The sequence below is a fragment of the Mesoplodon bidens genome, assembly GCF_964165515.1.
Source record: "Mesoplodon bidens genome assembly, chromosome: 12".
NCBI lineage: Eukaryota > Metazoa > Chordata > Mammalia > Artiodactyla > Ziphiidae > Mesoplodon > Mesoplodon bidens.
In genome coordinates this window covers 68,740,557-68,758,211 of record NC_138168.1, presented here as the reverse complement: position 1 = coordinate 68,758,211, position 17,655 = coordinate 68,740,557, and the positions used below count along the sequence as shown (strand labels likewise).

Below are 17,655 nucleotides of genomic sequence, written 5' to 3'. Positions count from 1 at the left end.
ACCACTGACTGCTGTGTAACCAGATAATGCCATTATCTTTACACAACTCAGGCCACTTTATATCAGGTTTAATTGACTGAGAAAGGAAATTACTCCATGCGTGACTCTTACCGGAGTTCATTTTCTTAGAGCACTTCTCTGACTAGTCCTAATGTCTCACTACCAATAAACATATCTCCCTCTTTAAAATGAGAGCCGGTGGGATTCACTGGATAGATTCTTCTTTTATTGCCATTGCCTCCTTCAAGGTTTTACTCAGATCTCACTTTTTCAAGCTCTACCCGGACTCCTGTTTGATACTACAACTTGGCCACCTCCCCTCCTCCCAAGCCCCTTTTATCCTATTCAACTTTTTCCTTTGTCCATTCCACTTACCACCTTTTAATATACCACATAATTCTGGTTTACTGTCAAGTAATGTAAGCTCCAAGAGGGATCTCAAATGAGTGGCCCTTAGTATGTGCTCAATATTTATCTTTTAATGAATGAATCAATGTTCAGTGCCATTGTTGTATACATGAAAGGCCATATGCTCTTTCCAGTTGGAAGTTTGCATGGGGACATTCAACCTCGGAAACTTGTTGGTTGTGAACTGAATGGGAGTGCTTCCTGCCAGAACCCTTACTACCTGTCTGAGTGCAGTGAGCTGAGAGGCAGCTCTTGAAGCCGGGCCAGGTTGTCATTCTTGCTTATAAGTGTGTTTTCCTAAGGGAGACTTTGCACACTCGTTTCAGGCAGCTTACACTCACAGTAGTTTGTCATTTGCCATCTGGCCATGTGGTTACTTTAAATAAAGCTATGTATGGGATGAAAGAACACAAATTGCACATACATATTATCACAAATCTGTGATAATATGTATGGTGATAGGATAATATGTGTGTTTTGGTTTTTGTTTGTTTGCTTTGCTTTTGTTGTTGTTTAAAAAATAAAATTGGGGGGAAAATGATTTGAGGAGGAATCATTCCAAAGTTTTCCCAGAGGGAGACCCTTATATAAATTTTATTCTTTGACTAAGAGCTTTTGTTATAAACTAAATGTTTTGAATTAGTGGGTTATTACATTTTTCCATTCAGTTGTAAGTCTGGCCCAAAGCTATAAAATAAGAGGTTGTCTAACGTGCCTCAAAGACTGTTTTGCCATGAAGTGGAATTGGGGAGAGATGTGAGGAACATTCTTTTCCTTTGTCCCTTTTCATAATATTTTCTTATTTGTATTCTTTTCCTTTTTGTTCCTGTCCCTTTACCCCAGAGTGTATTTTTTACAGTGTCTGCTTGTACCACGTTTCGGATTCTTCTCTGTTTGTGTTTCCCCAGTTCTCTGTGGCTAATTGCAAATGGGCAAAAGAACCAGAACTCAGTACAGTACATTCAAGTTAAAGAGAAACTCAAATAATGATTGTTGGAAATTATTTCTCTTCTCTCCCGTGGGTGGTGTTTGATGTGGAATTTAAAAAACCTGGCTTAGATGATAATTAAATTTAAAATACAGATTTAAATGATTAGGGTACTATATCATCTAATTTCTCCTTTGGAATGGGAGAAGTTGAGGGGTTTTTTTGTGGGGTGAGGTGGGAGAGTTGCGGCAGCTAGATGCAAACAGGATCACCCTTTGGAACAATGACAACGCTATGCTCACACTGGCAAGAAAAAAAAAAGAAACTGGGTGAGAAGACAGGGCGTACTAAATTGCACGAAAATGCAACCAAGTCCTCATTTACAGCTCCATGGAGATTCTATTGTAAAGTTTTACTGCTTCTTTGCAAACATTCCTTTGGTGTGGGAGGCTGAGCCTGGGGGCATGGTTGGGGAAACAATAGTCTGGCTCTTTTTTCCGCCCCCCCCCAAATCAGTTCAAATGCCTGACTTAACTAGGGAGTCAAAGAATCAACAGACTGGCTCTAAGACTTGGCAGCTCCAGTTAAAAGATCTGGATGTTCACAGTGGCCCAGTGAAAATGGGGAACACATTTACTTCACCTCAGCTTCCTTAAGGAGAATCTGCACTGTTTTTGTGGAATCCAGAGAGGAGAAACTTCTGATCTATTGGAGAGAAAACTGAATAATTGAGCACCAAGGCAGAAAGACCGATGTGACTATCATGTAAATAAGAACTGTGATTGGCTTTCTCTTTCTTTCTGTACACGTTGTCACTGGCTGCTCTCAGCCTTAAAGATTAGGTTTCAGTGGGAGCGTTTCAGGTTCAAGGACTGTTAATGGTTTGTAACTGCCTGACAATAAGCTCAACCTCAAAGTTACATCACCCCGGGCAGATGTCTAAGGATTCAAGGCCAGAGGAAGAAAGTTCGAGATCTGGAGCAGAAGGATGCCGCTTGCCACCTGCTTGCTGCACTGAGCTTTTAATGTGATTCAAATTTCTAAGCCCTGTGTAGACATCCTGGAAATGGTGGTCTTTATTAATACAAAGATCAAGTCTTTAATTAAACTTTTTAGGAAGAAAAGTAAGTAGTTTCTTTTCTCCCCCACTACATGCGAGTGTGTGTGTGTGTGTGTGTGTGTGTGTTATGTACTACTTCATCCTTTCGAGTGACAGAATTAAGAGTGTGAAACAGCATAATTGGCATGAGTTAAACTCCATTCTATACCAAGTTGTTCAAACACCTCAGACTTTTGTAACTCTAGGGCAGAATTCTGTGATTTTTTTTTAGCATGTCTTATTTATTTATGGTTGGGGTTTTAGGTGAATTCATTTCTGCTTCTCAAAGGAAGTCCTTTGAAGAAGGGAAGGGAAAAAAACCCTTGTATTTACTTTATGTCTGCCTTGATGTACAGTGTATGGTTTTTTGATTCTTTGGCTAAATATATGAGGAGCCTCTGTGTAATGTATCACATGTGTTTGGTGGGGATGATCCTCTAAAACTCCCTGGCACTCTGTTAGGTATTTAAGAGCTCAAGGACAGGCTCTGTCTAGACTGATCAGTCATTGTAAAGTGCACAGCTTTTGTGATGTGGCTTCATTGTATTCTTACCACTGGTTTAAATTTCTTTAATCCAGGCGCTTCTTCATTCTTTGGAAAGTATACTTTTTATAAATACATGGTTCTGTTTTTACATAGTTGTTGGTTTATTTTATTTTACTTTAGTTTTTGGACCAGTGGATTTAAACTGGATAAATGTGCCATGGGCAGGAGCACTGGTAAGAGAAACTTTGGAGAAAGCAAAAGAACAGCCCTTGGGGCTCGTTTCTACAGCTTCCCTGGTTGAAGGCTGTCTTTGGATGGACTGATTAAAGTCTGCCCTGGCAAGAGTGAGATACACCAGGGGAGAGACAACTGTTCTTTCTTAGGAGCCAGTTTGGTAGCTGTGTGGTGGGGCTGATGGTGTGATGACACAGACACTATTACTTGGACTTGATTTGTAATTGGCGAATAGGAAGAGTTTCAATTTTCAGTATTTTCTAACTATGAAGTATGGTAATTCAGTCTTTCAAATAAATAGACATTAGCACAAAACATTGTAATTAACTGTGGCTACTCTTTGGGGGACATATGGTGAGTCCCACCCTGCGCAAGATTCTCAGATACATAACTAAGAGCTAAATCGGGTCTCTGTGGGTTTTATAGATTAAGTTTGATAGTTCTGTGCACCATGCAAAACATTTGTTCCACGGAGGTTATGTGAAATGCCAGGTGCCTAGTTTACATGCTGCTTTTAGCAAACATTAAAAGCAGAAAGCACACAGGACATTTCTGTTTTTAACTTGATGTCTAGTTCTCAATGTTTATTTTCCCATTTAGCAATTTATGGAGAAAGTGGGATGGTTTTAAAAAACATTTTGTCCAGTTTTATTGAGATATAATTGACATACAGCACTGTGTACGTTTAAGGTATATAGCATAATGATTTGACTTGCATACATCATGAAATGATTTTCACAGTAAGTTTAGTGAACATTCATCATCTCATATAGTTACAAAAGAAAAAGAAAAAAAATTTTCTTTGTGATGAGAATTCTGAAGATATACTCTCTTAACAACTTTTATATAGAACACAGCAGTGTTACTTGTGTTCATCATGTTGCATATCACGTCCCTAGTACTAATTTATCTTACAACTGGAGAAGGTGGGATGATTTAGGAAATGAATTATTTAAAGCCTGGCTTGTAGAATTCAGTAGCTGTAGAGAAGATGGTATATGGGGTGAGCGCTGACCATGGTATATGTGGTGGCTTATGTTCCCAGGGGCACTGAGAAAGGCCAAGTTCCTCTTCAGTGATGGTTGAAAAGTCAGGAGCTACCTTCAAGTAATTGCACTGCTCTCCCCACAGCCATTATTTACATGAGTTATTTCATAAGCTAAGACTTTACATATATTAGTTCATTTGATCTGTTTAATGGCTGTAATAGCTGTACTGTAAGGTACATTGAGTTAATTTTAAACATGTTCAAATAGAAAGGTTCAATAGTTCATGCACGCCTGTTGATTTTAATTTGAGAGTCTACTTTATGGTCTCATTTCCAGGGACATAGTACGTTGTAGAAACAAGTACGCCCAGCGTGCCCTGTGTGGCATAGGTCAGAGGTAGGGGAAGACTCGCCCCTGACTCACAATTGTCGTATCTGCTGGTTTCACAGGAGTTAGGCTTGTCACCCTCAGTAACTGCCTCAGCACAGGGTCCTTCTCAAGCTTCTTTAGTCTCTTCTACACCTGGCTTATGGCAGCAGTTATATAGAGAGTATTTAAAAAATTGTTGTTGAATATTTATGGTGCTGTCAGTTTCATGTTGGGATCCATTGGTACCCTATTTAGATTGTATTGTCAGGAAAAAATGAAATGCGTAGACAAAGCGATCCCAGTCCCTAGAAGGATAAAGGAAAATTGTCATAGAGATTTAGCCTGCCTATCATTTCCCCCTCTGACGTCCTCAATCTCTTTTGTGTTGGAAAAATTCAATTGAATTGGATTATATTGGGAAAAGTCAATTGCATTGGAATTTCTAAAAACATTGGAATATAAAAGTATTCCATGAAAGCAAGAAATACAGAGAAAATTTTGTAGCACAAATGGATTTCTAATTAGATATGCTATTTAAATGTATTACCTTGAATGTTTATGATTAGTTTTGTAAAAATTCAATTGAGTTTATAACAGTGATGTTTTAAAAATAATGCCTTAGAGGGGAAAGAATTGGTCCCAACTTCTTAGGAGAAAATTTGTTTTCTGTCTTGACAATCTAACATTTACTAAAGCAGTGACATCGTACAATTGAGTATTATTTGTCATGGCGGAGTTCAGCAGGAGTTGGAGGTCTTCATTGATTTTGTTAATCATTTTCTAACATTGGAGTAGAGGGAGGACCTGAAAAGCTGGGAAACAATTAACTGAACAAACACGAAACACAGTGGCAAGGACCCCTGGGATCTGAGATTGAATCTTATTCAAAACCTGTTCCATTTTTCCCTTGCTGGCCCTTACCTATGGATGTGTTAGGTACCAAGAACCCCCCTTGATGTAACACATTTAAGTTGACCTCTGAATGTGTTCTTTCTTTCTACAGCTGTGTCCAACCTAGATGAGGAGAGTCGGTGGACAGTCCACTACACTGCTCCATGGCACCAGCAGGAGAATGTGTTCCTTCCCACCACAAGACCCCCCTGCGTAGAGGACCTGCACCGCCAAGCCAAGCTCAACCTCAAATCAGTATTGAGGGGTAAGATGGTGCCCTGCAAGCTTGCTGTTCTTGGATTATTGACTGTTAGAATTGAAAGCATAGATTTGGTTGCTATTGATAATGAATGGATAGTATGCTGTGTCTTTATAAAATATCATAAATACACACAACCTAATACATGCCTAATATGTTCTGGTCTCTGAAAGCTGCCGATTTACAGATATGCAAATCTGTCCTTAAAGAGCCTGCTCCATGTTAGAACCCTCTGGCACGTCTAAACCACTAGTACCAATTTAATCCAAATAAACACCTGCTGATGTGGGAACTTTTGCCACTGCCTTTTTAAGACTATTGTAAGTATTCCAAGCAAATTATTAAAGCTAGTACTTTGTAATGGTTTGTTCAGTTAGTTCAAGTTGGGTGGAAAGGGGACCTAAATATAGACTGTGAAGGAGTGCAGAGTGGTTTGATTTATCAGAACTTGGGCAGCACCCAACGGGGCTCCTTTAAGCCCAGGTGGGCAGAGTGCACTGCGGCCAGTAGGAAATCCAGGAAGAGTGTACACCTGTATCTAGTTTAAAATTCTCATTTTTACCTCAGCTTGTTGCTGATGTTAAGAAGAGTTTATGCATGGTACAAAGAAGGCATCCTAAAAGTGATAAAGGAGGGAGGAGGTTCTTTAAAAGAGGAAGAAGTGACTTTTAAGGTTCAGAGACTTCCTCTGAAAACAACAAACCCACATTCTTATCCTACCAGACTCTGCTTCTACCAGTTTTCTCCTATGTGCTGTTTGGGATCTAACTATACTAAAAAAGTACTTGTTGCTTATCTGAAATTTAATTTAACCAGGCATCCTATATTTTATCTAATTGTGAAAGACTTACATCTAAGAAATACTGTTATTGATTCAAGAAAAACCCAGCATGAGGACTGCTGTAATTTTTATGCTAGTTTTTACCTGTGTATCAGTCATTTATTAAGTAATTCATATATTAATGTACTGTTACTATAACTACTGTGGTTACTAGCTAACATTTATTAAACATTCAACTCTATACCAAGTATTGCTCTAAACCACTGCACATATTATCTCTTAATCCTCACAGTAATCTACAAACCATTACTGTGCCAGTTTTACAGATGACAACATAGAGACACAAAGATTAGAAACTTGCCTAAGATCTCAAAGTTAGTGGCAAAAGCAAGATTTCACCTTGGACAGTCTCAGGCTCTAGAGCCCATATTCTTAACTGCTGCCTTTAACAACCTTTTGTTTGAAACCTGTTATTCCGGCAGAAATGCAGAATACACAGACAGGGTCTCAGCCCTCGTGGAATTTATACTTATATCCAGAGTGCAAATCACAATGTGGAAAATACTCGAGAGGTGCCAAAAATGGCTGTATTGTAATTAAAGAAAGCAGATAATCTCTGCTTAGAGAGAGAAGGAATAGCTGTCAATAGACTCAGAATAGATGTGGTATTCTGAGCAGAACTATACAAACATTTTCAACCATGGCCCTATTTTTTCTTCCTTTAATCTTTTATAACGCTTCAGTTATCCCATATGTATCTTGCAGTCTTATGTATCTTGTATCTTATAGTCTTGGCATTGGACTCTCCAGCAATGAGGACATTATTGGGCTCCCTTTTTCATTTAGACTGAATACCCTGTATATGTAGTGACTACACGCTTAAATAAGAATCACGTTAGTTGGGCTCTTCCGTATGGCCTTGGAGTTGTACTTTGACCTTTGTTGACTTCATGAGGTGCCTAAATCCAACCACAATTTCTTCTAGATCCCTTCAGTTCCTAGTGATTTGTCTTTAGTAAATTTTGACAAAGAGCTTCTCTACGTAGAGCTCACCTTCCTCCACCAAAGAATTAAGAAGAAGATTAAATGGCACGGTTCCCAGGACAAACCCCTGAGGGAGTGCCATTGTTAACATTTCTCTTTGTTGCTCTGAAGACAGAACACTGCATGTTCTGGCTTGTAGAGAATGCTTTCTCAAAGGTATATGTGAGTTTGAATATTCAGGCCCAGTGGTTTTTTGATCACCCTCCAGGAAATTGTGCTTCACTGCCTCTTTCATGTGTTTTCAAGTACCAGATCAGAGCTTCTCTTTTCTGCCCTTAGAACACTGAGCATCTGTATATAGATTTTTCTGATTTTATTTTCTTTTGGACTGTTCAACAGATACCTATGAAATATCATCACCACTGGTTTTGCCTACACTTAGATTTTATTCTGAAAAGGTAAATGCTTCAGTGATTGTTTAAATGCCCTAAAATCGTTCATCGAAGGGATTTACTATTAATAAAACTAATAAGTTTGGGAAATTCTTAGAGCTCAACTTTTAAATCTGGATTTTAAATGCACCTTAAGAGATTTCAGATAACTGATAACTTGAAGAATAGTGGTTGAGAAAGATGAAATGAGAAAGAACGTCTGAGTTCTTTTGTTCTTCATTTATTTACTTTTAGTCACATGTACAGAAACTTCACATACCACTTCCCCTACATCATGTTAGCAACTCGAAATAAACACAGCATGAGTGCAGAGTATTTATTGCCTCATTATCAGTGAAGATTAAAAAGAAAAAATCCAGTCCCTTACTATATGGCAACTACTGAAGTATGATGTTATATAAGATTATCAGTCTAAGTTAATTTGACCTCAACAGCCTTTGCTTAAAAATATAGAAAGGTAAAAATAAAAAAAATAAAAAAAATAAAAAAAAAAAAAGAAAAAAAAAAAATATAGAAAGGTAGGTCACTATTCACAATGATCATTCTAATATTTTGTTCCTCCTTTTAGTCTTACTGTGACTTTGTCCACTGTTTTAAGGAAGGAATACTATCGTTTAATGTTAAACAGGTTGGTGCTTTTTCTTAATCATTAAGTGCTCATTGTCTGAGCTGTTCTGTCAGTTTTTGTAGGGCGCTCAGTTCCCCTCTTGAGGACCATAAAATACAGAGGGAAATAATACAGTGAGTACTAATAAGTTAATAACTAAGTGTTGTAAACATTTGCTTATGTTAAAGTAATGCACAAATGCCTACTGGTCAGTAGAGTGGTTGAGGAAGGCACAGGTTTACTGAAAATGCTTCTACGAAAAAGCTAAGCTTGAGTTAGTACATAAAGGTAGATAATAGACACTACTTAATACATATTTAAGAATCAATTCTGTGCTATGCCAGGAGTTTTTAAATGAAGAGACAAAAGGTCGTGGGTGTCCAGCTTTAAAGAGCTGAGCTTGCTGTCTGGTGTCAAGACTGAAGTAAACAGACAGTAGTGTAATGGAGATGGGCGTGAGGTAGGCTGGGCATATAGGGGAGAGCTTGGTCAGCCAGAACAGCACTGGGAGACCAGCACTCTCCCATTCCCCCACTGCGGAGGAGATGGGCTTTCCTGGTGCGTCACACAGCATGTGGAGTGCCTGCAGCAGGTGGTTTCCATTCCGGTCCAAATAAAGCAGAGATCTTTTGTGTTTGTTGTTGGGGGCTAGTCTCTGGAGAACTTGATAGAATTTAGTGACCATGCTCTTGGATCAAATGATTTGGTTTTGTTGATTTATTTAGTTACTAGAGATTTAGGTAATGACTTATTGCTAACAACAATACAAACGTGTACCCATTTGTTTTTGTTTTTGTTTTTGTTTTTTGTTTTTTTGGCTGTGTTGGGTCTTTGTTGCTGTGCGTGGGCTTTCTCTAGTTGTGGCGAGCGGGGACTACTCTTTGTTGCAGTGCGCCGGCTTCTCATTGCAGTGGCTTCTCTTGTTGCAGAGCATGGGCTCTAGGCGTGTGGGCTTCGGTAGTTGTGGCACACGGGCTCAGTAGTTGTGGCTCACAGGCTCTAGAGCGCAGGCTCAGTAGTTGTGGTGCACAGGCTTAATTGCTCCGCGGCATGTGGGATCTTCCCGGACCAGGGATTGAACCCGTGTTCCCTGCAGTGGCAGGCAGATTCCCAACCACTGCACCACCAGGGAAGTCCGTACCCATATTTTAAGAGTATTTTGATATTTGGGTAAACAGGACATCTGGCTAGTAATGAATAGTGAATTTTACTGAATTTCCAGAAGAATTCTTCCCTTTTAATTTCCATAGTTATTTGAACCCTTCATGAACTTCATCAGAGTTATTTGTGATGGTCAGTAACCTTTATCTATCTAAATTTTTATCTAGGTAGTTTTTATATATATTGAAGGGGCCACAGTTCAGTGGGAAAAGGGGAATTGAGGGATGTGGTGGGATCGCTCAGACTCAATGAAAGTTTCAGATTTTATTTCTTCACAACCTGTAGGCCTCATTTGACAGTTTTAAGATTATTAAAGGCTGAAACATGTTATTTTTCAGGCTTCATGCCCCCAAAAGGCCAACTTGGGAGAGAGATAAACATACTTTCTCATACTATGTTTAACAGGCAGTTTGGTTACTGCATCTGTGTTAACTCCTGCCTGAATTAGTTCACAGAGCATCTGTTGTTGGTATCAGAAACCGTCTAGTCACAGTGAAGAAACACATTTTAGCAGGTCAGCCTGCTCTGTGGCTCTAGAATTAGAAGTGTAAGCACAGGGAGGAATGTTGGATCTGGCCTGTGTTAATTCAGAGTCAGAAGGTTATGTTTATTATATCTGGAGAGATAAGAATTGGGGATTTACACTTCGAAGAAATGACTATTTGTACCAAGTGATTTAAAACAAGTGTGTGTGTGTGTGTGTGTGTGTGTGCGCGCGCGCGCGCGCGCACACACAAGGTTTCCAAGTAGTCCCAGCCAGGTTTCTCGGACAGTTCGTGACACACAGACTTTATCTAAGGGTCACTGCATCTACCTTTCATTGTCAAGAAACCACCTACTACTTGCATTTTGACTTGGACAAGTAAGTCTGTTCTGGGAACGGCTGTGGGGATCTCTGGATTTGATGAGGGGGCTTGGTGGTCTCATTTGTCTGCATTGGGCTGATGGGCCCCTGGGATATCCCAGGTGCCCTGTGGTTTTGGCTATAGAGTCTCCTCTTGGGGGTCCTGTGGCATTTTTTATAGAGCTTTCTGGAAGACACTTTTCTAGGCATGACCTGGGGGATGTTGGCTGAGAGCTGTCTCTCTTGGAATGATACATCTGCTCACCACCCAGACAGGCTCAGGACGAACATCTGCTTTGCCCACCTTGTGCTAATGACAATGAATTCTTCATGTTTTTCTTTTCTGTCACTTTTTAAAAATTATGACATAGAACACAGACAAATACATAAGACTTGTACAGTTTACCAAATAATTATAAAGCAAACATCTATGTAACTATTATTACTCTGGTCAAAAAATAGAATACGACCTGAACTCCAGAAGCCTCCTGTTGTTCTTGCTTTCTAGTAGGAAAAGCTCAGGTTTCATGAAAAGTGTATGGGTCACATCTAAGTTCACATCCTGCCTCTGTTATGTACTAGGAATATATTATTTGAGTTTAATTTTGAGTTTATCGCTTTAACATTTTGAGCTTTTTTCATCTATAAAGTAAGATCATAATATCTGTTTTCGTGGGAATAAAACCAACTTATTTATATAAAGTATCTCAAAGTACCTGCCTCTCAATGTGGAAGCAGTGTTTGTAGAAAGAAGGGTGCCTTTTAAGTGCAATGGAATACAGATAGAACCTTCAGCCCTCTTTCCCAAATGGCTGTCATGATTTAGCTGGCACTTCCTCTCCCAGCCATTATGCTCCAGGGATATACAGTGGGGAGGAGGGAGAGAGGAAGAGAACAAGGAACATTGTCAGATGACAGTGACAGCCATAGACACTTGTTCGTTTCATCCACATGAGCAAGATTCCTTTTCCCCGACTCCCCATCAATCTCTGAAAGATGCCCAGGATGCTAGAGCTAGAAAGGCCCTCCCCGGTCCTCTGGTTAATAAATCCCCTTTCCATTTTGTAGATAAGTAAGCCAGGACCTATCAGAGTTAAGGGATTAATTGACAGCTGCTTTGCAGTTTATAGATGGCTCTGCCAAGAACTCCAAATCAGGTTTCTCAGCCCATGCTGGCCTGTTTTGATCTCAGATCCCAAGGGCCTATCTCTGACGCCTCTTCAGCTGCCCTCAACTTCCAGAAGGGTCACTGGGACAGGACTTAAATGGGGAATCCAAAGGCTCAAGGCAGATTTGGTTTCTTCAGCCAGTTAATTTAGGAAATGCAAAATAGCCTAAGGTTGGTGGCTTCCCTGTTGCTCATGAAAACTTCTCTTCACTCATTCCTGATTTCATTAAAAGTCAAATATGTTTAAGAGAAATAAAGAAAGGAGGCTTCATCATGAGACATCATGTGTGACAAACATCTGTAACCATTGTTTCATCCTAATAGCATTTGGTGCATATTTTTAGGGCAACAGTAGGTCATTAGTACCTCGATGGACTTAAAAAAATAGTAATAAATAGGTTATAAAAGCGACAAAAGAAAGATAAGGGATTAGAAACATTAAATATACCAATGATTTAGCACTTGTAGCCAGTTTACTCTTTGCCTTCTTCTCTTTTTTTTTTTTTTTTTTTTGCGGAATTCGGGCCTCTCACTGTTGTGGCCTCTCCCGTTGCGGAGCACAGGCTCTGGACGCACAGGCTCAGCGGCCATGGCTCACGGGCCCAGCCACTCCGCGGCATGTGGGATCTTCCCGGACTGGGGCACGAACCTGTGTCCCCTGCATCGGCAGGTGGACCCTCAACCACTGTGCCACCAGGGAAGCCCTGCCTACTTCTTTACTTACATTCTTCCTGAAGAATCCTTTGGTAAAATTGATGTGTAAAAGGAGACGGTTAAATGTCACTGGTTAAAGAAGGATTATCTTTCTTTTTTTTTTTATAAGAAAGAAACATTAAATTTCATTCATGGAGAATTTTAACTTATTTACTAGTTTAAACAAAAATAGGCATAGAGTTGAGGGCAGGGCAGGGAGTGGTTCGTTATTCTGGAAAAGCCGCTGAACAGAAGTAGGATGTGTAATTGTCTCATCTTTCCTGAACCACAGAGGCATTGACATCTTGTTCTGTTGTCAGTAACTGTTCTGAAAAATGAGATAGGAGACCAGAATTGTGATTCCGGTGCTGCCAGTAGCCCGTGAGATGTTGGAAAATCATATACCTTTTTTTAAAAATAAATTTATTTATTTAATTTATTTATTTTTGACTGTGTGTGGTCTTCGTTGCTGCGCGCGGGGTTTCTCTAGTTGCGGCAAGCAGGGCTACTCTTTGTTGCAGTGTGCGGGCTTCTTATTGTGGTGGCTTCTCTTGCTGCGGAGCACGGGCTCTAGGCGCACGGGCTTCAGTAGTTGTGGCACGTGGGCTCACTAGTTGTGGCTCGCGGGCTCTAGAGCGCAGTCTCAGTAGCTGTGGCGCACGGGCTTAGTTGCTCCGTGGCATGTGGAATCTTCCCGGACCAGGGCTCAAACCCGTGTTCCCTGCATTGGCAGGTGGACTCTTAACCACTGTGCCACCAGGGAAGCCCCATATCCCATTTTTGTACTTGGCTCCCTCCTCTGGAAAAAATTTTCAATCTCCAAGTTCCCTTCTAAGCTCCAAACTTCTGATTGGCCTCTTTTAACTGTTTAAGAGTGGTATGCAAAGTTTATTAACACAAAGATACAATTTACGGCTGAACACAAATACTGACAAATTGAATTGTCCACAAATCTAAGTTTGTGGTGACATAAAAGTTTCTAAGTGCACCCAGCAAGTGAGGCACTGGTCTGGATGTTGTAGCAGAGTCAGAGATAAATCGACATGGCTGCTTTCCTGGTTTACACCTCGTCAGAGAAAGAAGTGTGTGAATAACTCACAAGGTTGATAATGGTGGTATTACTGAGCCACACCCTTGTCCATGGGTGTTGTCTTTAAAACAGAAATCTGATCATGCCGCTCATTAAACATTTTTTACCAGCTTTCCACCATTGGCAGGATAAAACCTAACTTCCTTAGCATCTGAGAACCTTCCTTACCCCTGTTTGTCCAGCCTCACCTGACAAATCACCCTTTCTCCCCCATGCTTCTCTCCTCCTCCAACCAAGGTCTTTACCTTGTGCCCTTACACATAAGGATAAAGTCCTTCTGTTGGAACCCTGGCTTGTCTTCCCCTCCCTTTCTCTCCACCCCACGTCTCAATCCACTTCCTCTCTCTTCTAATCCACAACCTCTCACACCTGGCCAACTCCTGTTCCCCTTGTAAGGGTCATCTGGTTGATGCTCAGATTCCCCTAAAGCTTTCCTGGACTCCTCCTGGCAGACGTGGGCATCCCTTACCCACTTTTCTACACATGCCCACAGAACCTTACACCCCTCCATTAAACTAGAAACTGTGTTCACATGTTTATCCCCCCACCTGACAGCAAGACCTTTGGCAGCAGGACCTTCTCTTGTCACTTGTGTGACCCCAGTGCCTGGTACTGTAAATACTGTTGTATTTGTGGAGGTCCTGGAAAGTTCATCTCGAACTCATGAGGAAGATCAGTCACAGTCACAGAACAAGTGGTGAGAACACGGGAGTGAGGAGATTGGAGATAGAGAGAGTGCAGGGAGAGGAGTTGTGAAGGTTGAGCCTGGAAGGCTTTGATCTAGGGGGCTGAAGAAGTCAGGAAAAGAGTAACTGGGGAGGAAGAGAGGAGATCAGGATGGGTCAGTGACCACGGTGCTCGGGGATGGGCAGAGTCAGAAGAGAGGCTACGGAACTGGTCAGGAGGCAGTCATTGGTGACCGTCAAAAGAGTGGTTTCAAGGGGGTCTGTGGATTTAAGAAGCCAGGTTTCATGAGATAATTATTTTAACAAGCAGACAAATAATACAAGTAACATTTCTTAAGAAATAAATGATGTCAACAAGGCAAAGAGAAAAAGGACAGTATTTTGAGGTGGTGGCAGGCTAGAAGTAGTAGTATTATTTGTTTTAAAAACTAGAGCCAATCAAAACATGCTTGTAGACAAAAGAGCCCAGAGGAGGAGAAAAGGTTGCAAATATAAAGAGAGAATGGGAGCATTCCCTGAGGAGATAGCAGGCAGTGAACGGGCGCAGGCAGAGGTCAGGTTTCGACTTCTAGTTCCCAGACAGGACTGGGGAAAGGGCATTTTGAGATGGAGCAAAGAAACATTGAATTTGTTTATTAAGGGGTGTTGGAGTCTTGATAGAAAAATGGCCCCCACTCTGTGGCTAGTTCCTTGGTGAGAAGGATGACTTCATTTGGAGCTCTCTTGTTCAGTGCTTGCGAATTTAATTAGGTTGACTTTTCAAAGACAAATGGTAATGTTATTAAAGACTTTTTTTTTTAATGTTTAGTATTTCATTAGACTTCCTTTGGAATTTTTATCCTTAGGGAAAGTTGCCCAACCTGATGAAACAATGGATTGAATTCTCTATTGAGAAAAGAGAAGTGTAAAGACAAAAATAAAAAAGTAACAGAATGGAATGATACACAAAGGTGGCGGTTTAACTTCTGTTGTTTGATTTGATGGCACACAACATTTTTTTTATAATACTAACTCTCTGGGTATGATAACCCTGAAAGGGTACTTAACCTGTGAGAGGGAAGTCAGATGCAAGAGCAAAGAAAAAGGAACAATCATTGCTTTTTCAGTGGGTAAAGAGACCTGTTGCTTTTTTTTTAATGGTAAGCAACACACAAAAGGTAGAATAGCAAAGACAGTCATTTACATGATCCAGGTCTTAACAAAGCACTATGGGTTGTTTAAACAAAAGGCTTTTTGTTTTGTTTTTGTGTCCATGGTCAGTCTGCTGTTTCAGCAATTCCATTTTAATTCCTGATAAAGTGCGTAACTTGAGTGGCTGCTATATTTCACCCAGCGCAGCATAAAAATGCTACATTGAAGGTACTGTGGATAAGGTTTGTTATCATTCCCTGAACAACTGAAGTCCCTGGTGTTGGTTTAGAATCTTTGCAGGCTATTTGATATTGAGTAACCTTGGTGATACTCCACGACTGCCAGTGATAGGTCTTTTTCATTCTAAAGTGAAATGAGATCACCTCTAGTTGGGCTGTGCTCTGGTGGTGCTCAACTAGGGCTTGCAAACTCGCAGCACCTTCACATTTATCATGGGCACCAGAAAGCTTTCAGCTTAATTTAAATCTAATTTAGTTCTTCAAATCTCCTTAAATAACTTTGGGTATGTGAAGAGAAGAAATGTTAAAAACCAGTTTTCTGCCATGGCAAATAACATTTGAGGAATAATTCCTTCCATGGTTTGCAATGAAAAATAAGGCTAACAGTTTTATCCAATGGTATAAGTTTTAATATTTACTTCCTGTGTTTTGGGAGGTTTTTATTCCACCCTAATAGAAATTAACCATAGAGGGAGAATATCAGTCAAAATGACCTTTTTTTGCCCTTCTGCATAAGTGAGATTGCCTATGGTGTTTAATGTCAGTGAAGGAGATGCTGGTCCCAGGGTATGGAGCGAAAAGACTCTTTTCAATGCCTTTTCTGTATATTAGTCAGCACATTCATTTCCTGTGTGACTGTTGAGCTGATGACACCACATTTTCCCATCCTGACCACCTTATCTCCCCAAACTCACTAAGGAGATTGAAATGAGAAGTCATTTGGAATAGTGCTAAAATAAGTGTTAGGCATATGAATCCAGCAGTCTGCTTGTCATTACCGCCCCCTTCCTTTGGCAAAACCCATCCATTTCAAAGGTGGCTTTTCTGACCATCTCTCCTCTACCTTACTCCTTCCCAAAACTTTTCTGGGAGCTTTCCTGTGACTTCTGTTCTATCTGACCAGAAATCTTTGGGGGAGTTGCCCGTGATGGAATTAGTGTCTTCATGCTGGATTTGATCAGTGTCCCTGAAGTTCTACCAAGACCAAATTTTCTTGTATAGATAACCCAAATAGAGCACTGAGTATCATCTTCCCTACCAGCTCTTCCCTCATCCTCTTATTTCCTGAACATATATATGATTGGGACCCCTTTCCCCTTAAATTCTGTGTTGCTGCTGGCCCCAGCCCATACCAGCCAGCTGTGCTTAATAAACACTAATGACATGGGTGGTGTACCAGATAGATAGGCAGGTCCCATGCCTTGGGTAAATTAAGATGGAAAGTATGGCCAAAGCTAAAATACACCTGGGTGAGGGATGGGGCCGGCCCTTCTGTCACATAATCACAGTACCCTTTCAAGTACTGATGGTTCATTCATTTAATGAACTCCCTGGCCACCCACACTGAGTAAATCATGTCTGGCTTAGACACCTTTAGGAGGACATTGGCTTTTGCTTTCAGGGCCTGGGAAGCCATTGGAGAGGTTTGAGCTCAGAAGTGACATAATCTGACTCATCATTTTTAAATGGTTAAATCTGGTTCTGTGTTAAAAGTTTGCAGTAAAAGGGATCGGGGTGATGCAGGACGCTGGGCAGAGATGACCACAGTAATCAAGGGACAGGTGGAAGCAGCCTGAATCAGGAAGCTGTGTTTAAAGCTGAGCTGAGGTGGTACGTTAAAATAACAAGACCTCTTCAAGCGGTTTAAGGGAATCTTGACCTGTAAAGTACTTCTACAAGAGCAAAATTAAAGCTTTTTCTGAAACACAACAGTATTCCTTAGGAACCGAAAGTAAATACCAGATATAGCATTTCTCCTCCTCCTGCAGTGATCTGTTAAATTCTTCTTTGTCCTTTGTTTCCTGTTTTCCTCTCAAGTTATTCTGTTGGTGAGTGTGGATCATCTGTGACATAATAAAAGAAACAGATTAACTCTCTTTTCCCCTTGGGCCTTTTATCATTTCTCACCTGGAATATGTAGGAAATCTTAAACTATGGAAATTCTGCTTCCTTCTTCGGGAGCCTCTCCTCTAATTGGAAGACTTTTCCTTTTATGTCACACCGACCCCAAATGGTTGAATGGATTTCACATCAAGCACCTTTAATATTGTTTCTCCTTCTCTGTGGCTACTTACCTGCCTCTGAAACAGTTTTCTCCTCCTGTGGCTCCCAGACCAGCAGTAAGACCATCACCTGGGAACTTATTAGAAATGCA

At 40.6% G+C, this 17,655-nt stretch overlaps 1 protein-coding gene across 6 annotated transcripts in view; it reads left to right on the top strand.

The window, feature by feature from the left end:
- NHSL1 (NHS like 1) overlaps positions 1 to 17,655 on the top strand; it is a 242,009-nt gene that overhangs the window by 178,040 nt on the left and 46,314 nt on the right. For all 6 annotated transcript variants that reach the window (XM_081250677.1, XM_081250681.1, XM_081250678.1 and 3 more), the window contains one exon: positions 5,518 to 5,670. In XM_081250677.1, coding sequence (XP_081106803.1) covers positions 5,518 to 5,670 — 153 coding nt within the window. The remainder of the gene's footprint in view (positions 1 to 5,517; positions 5,671 to 17,655) is intronic.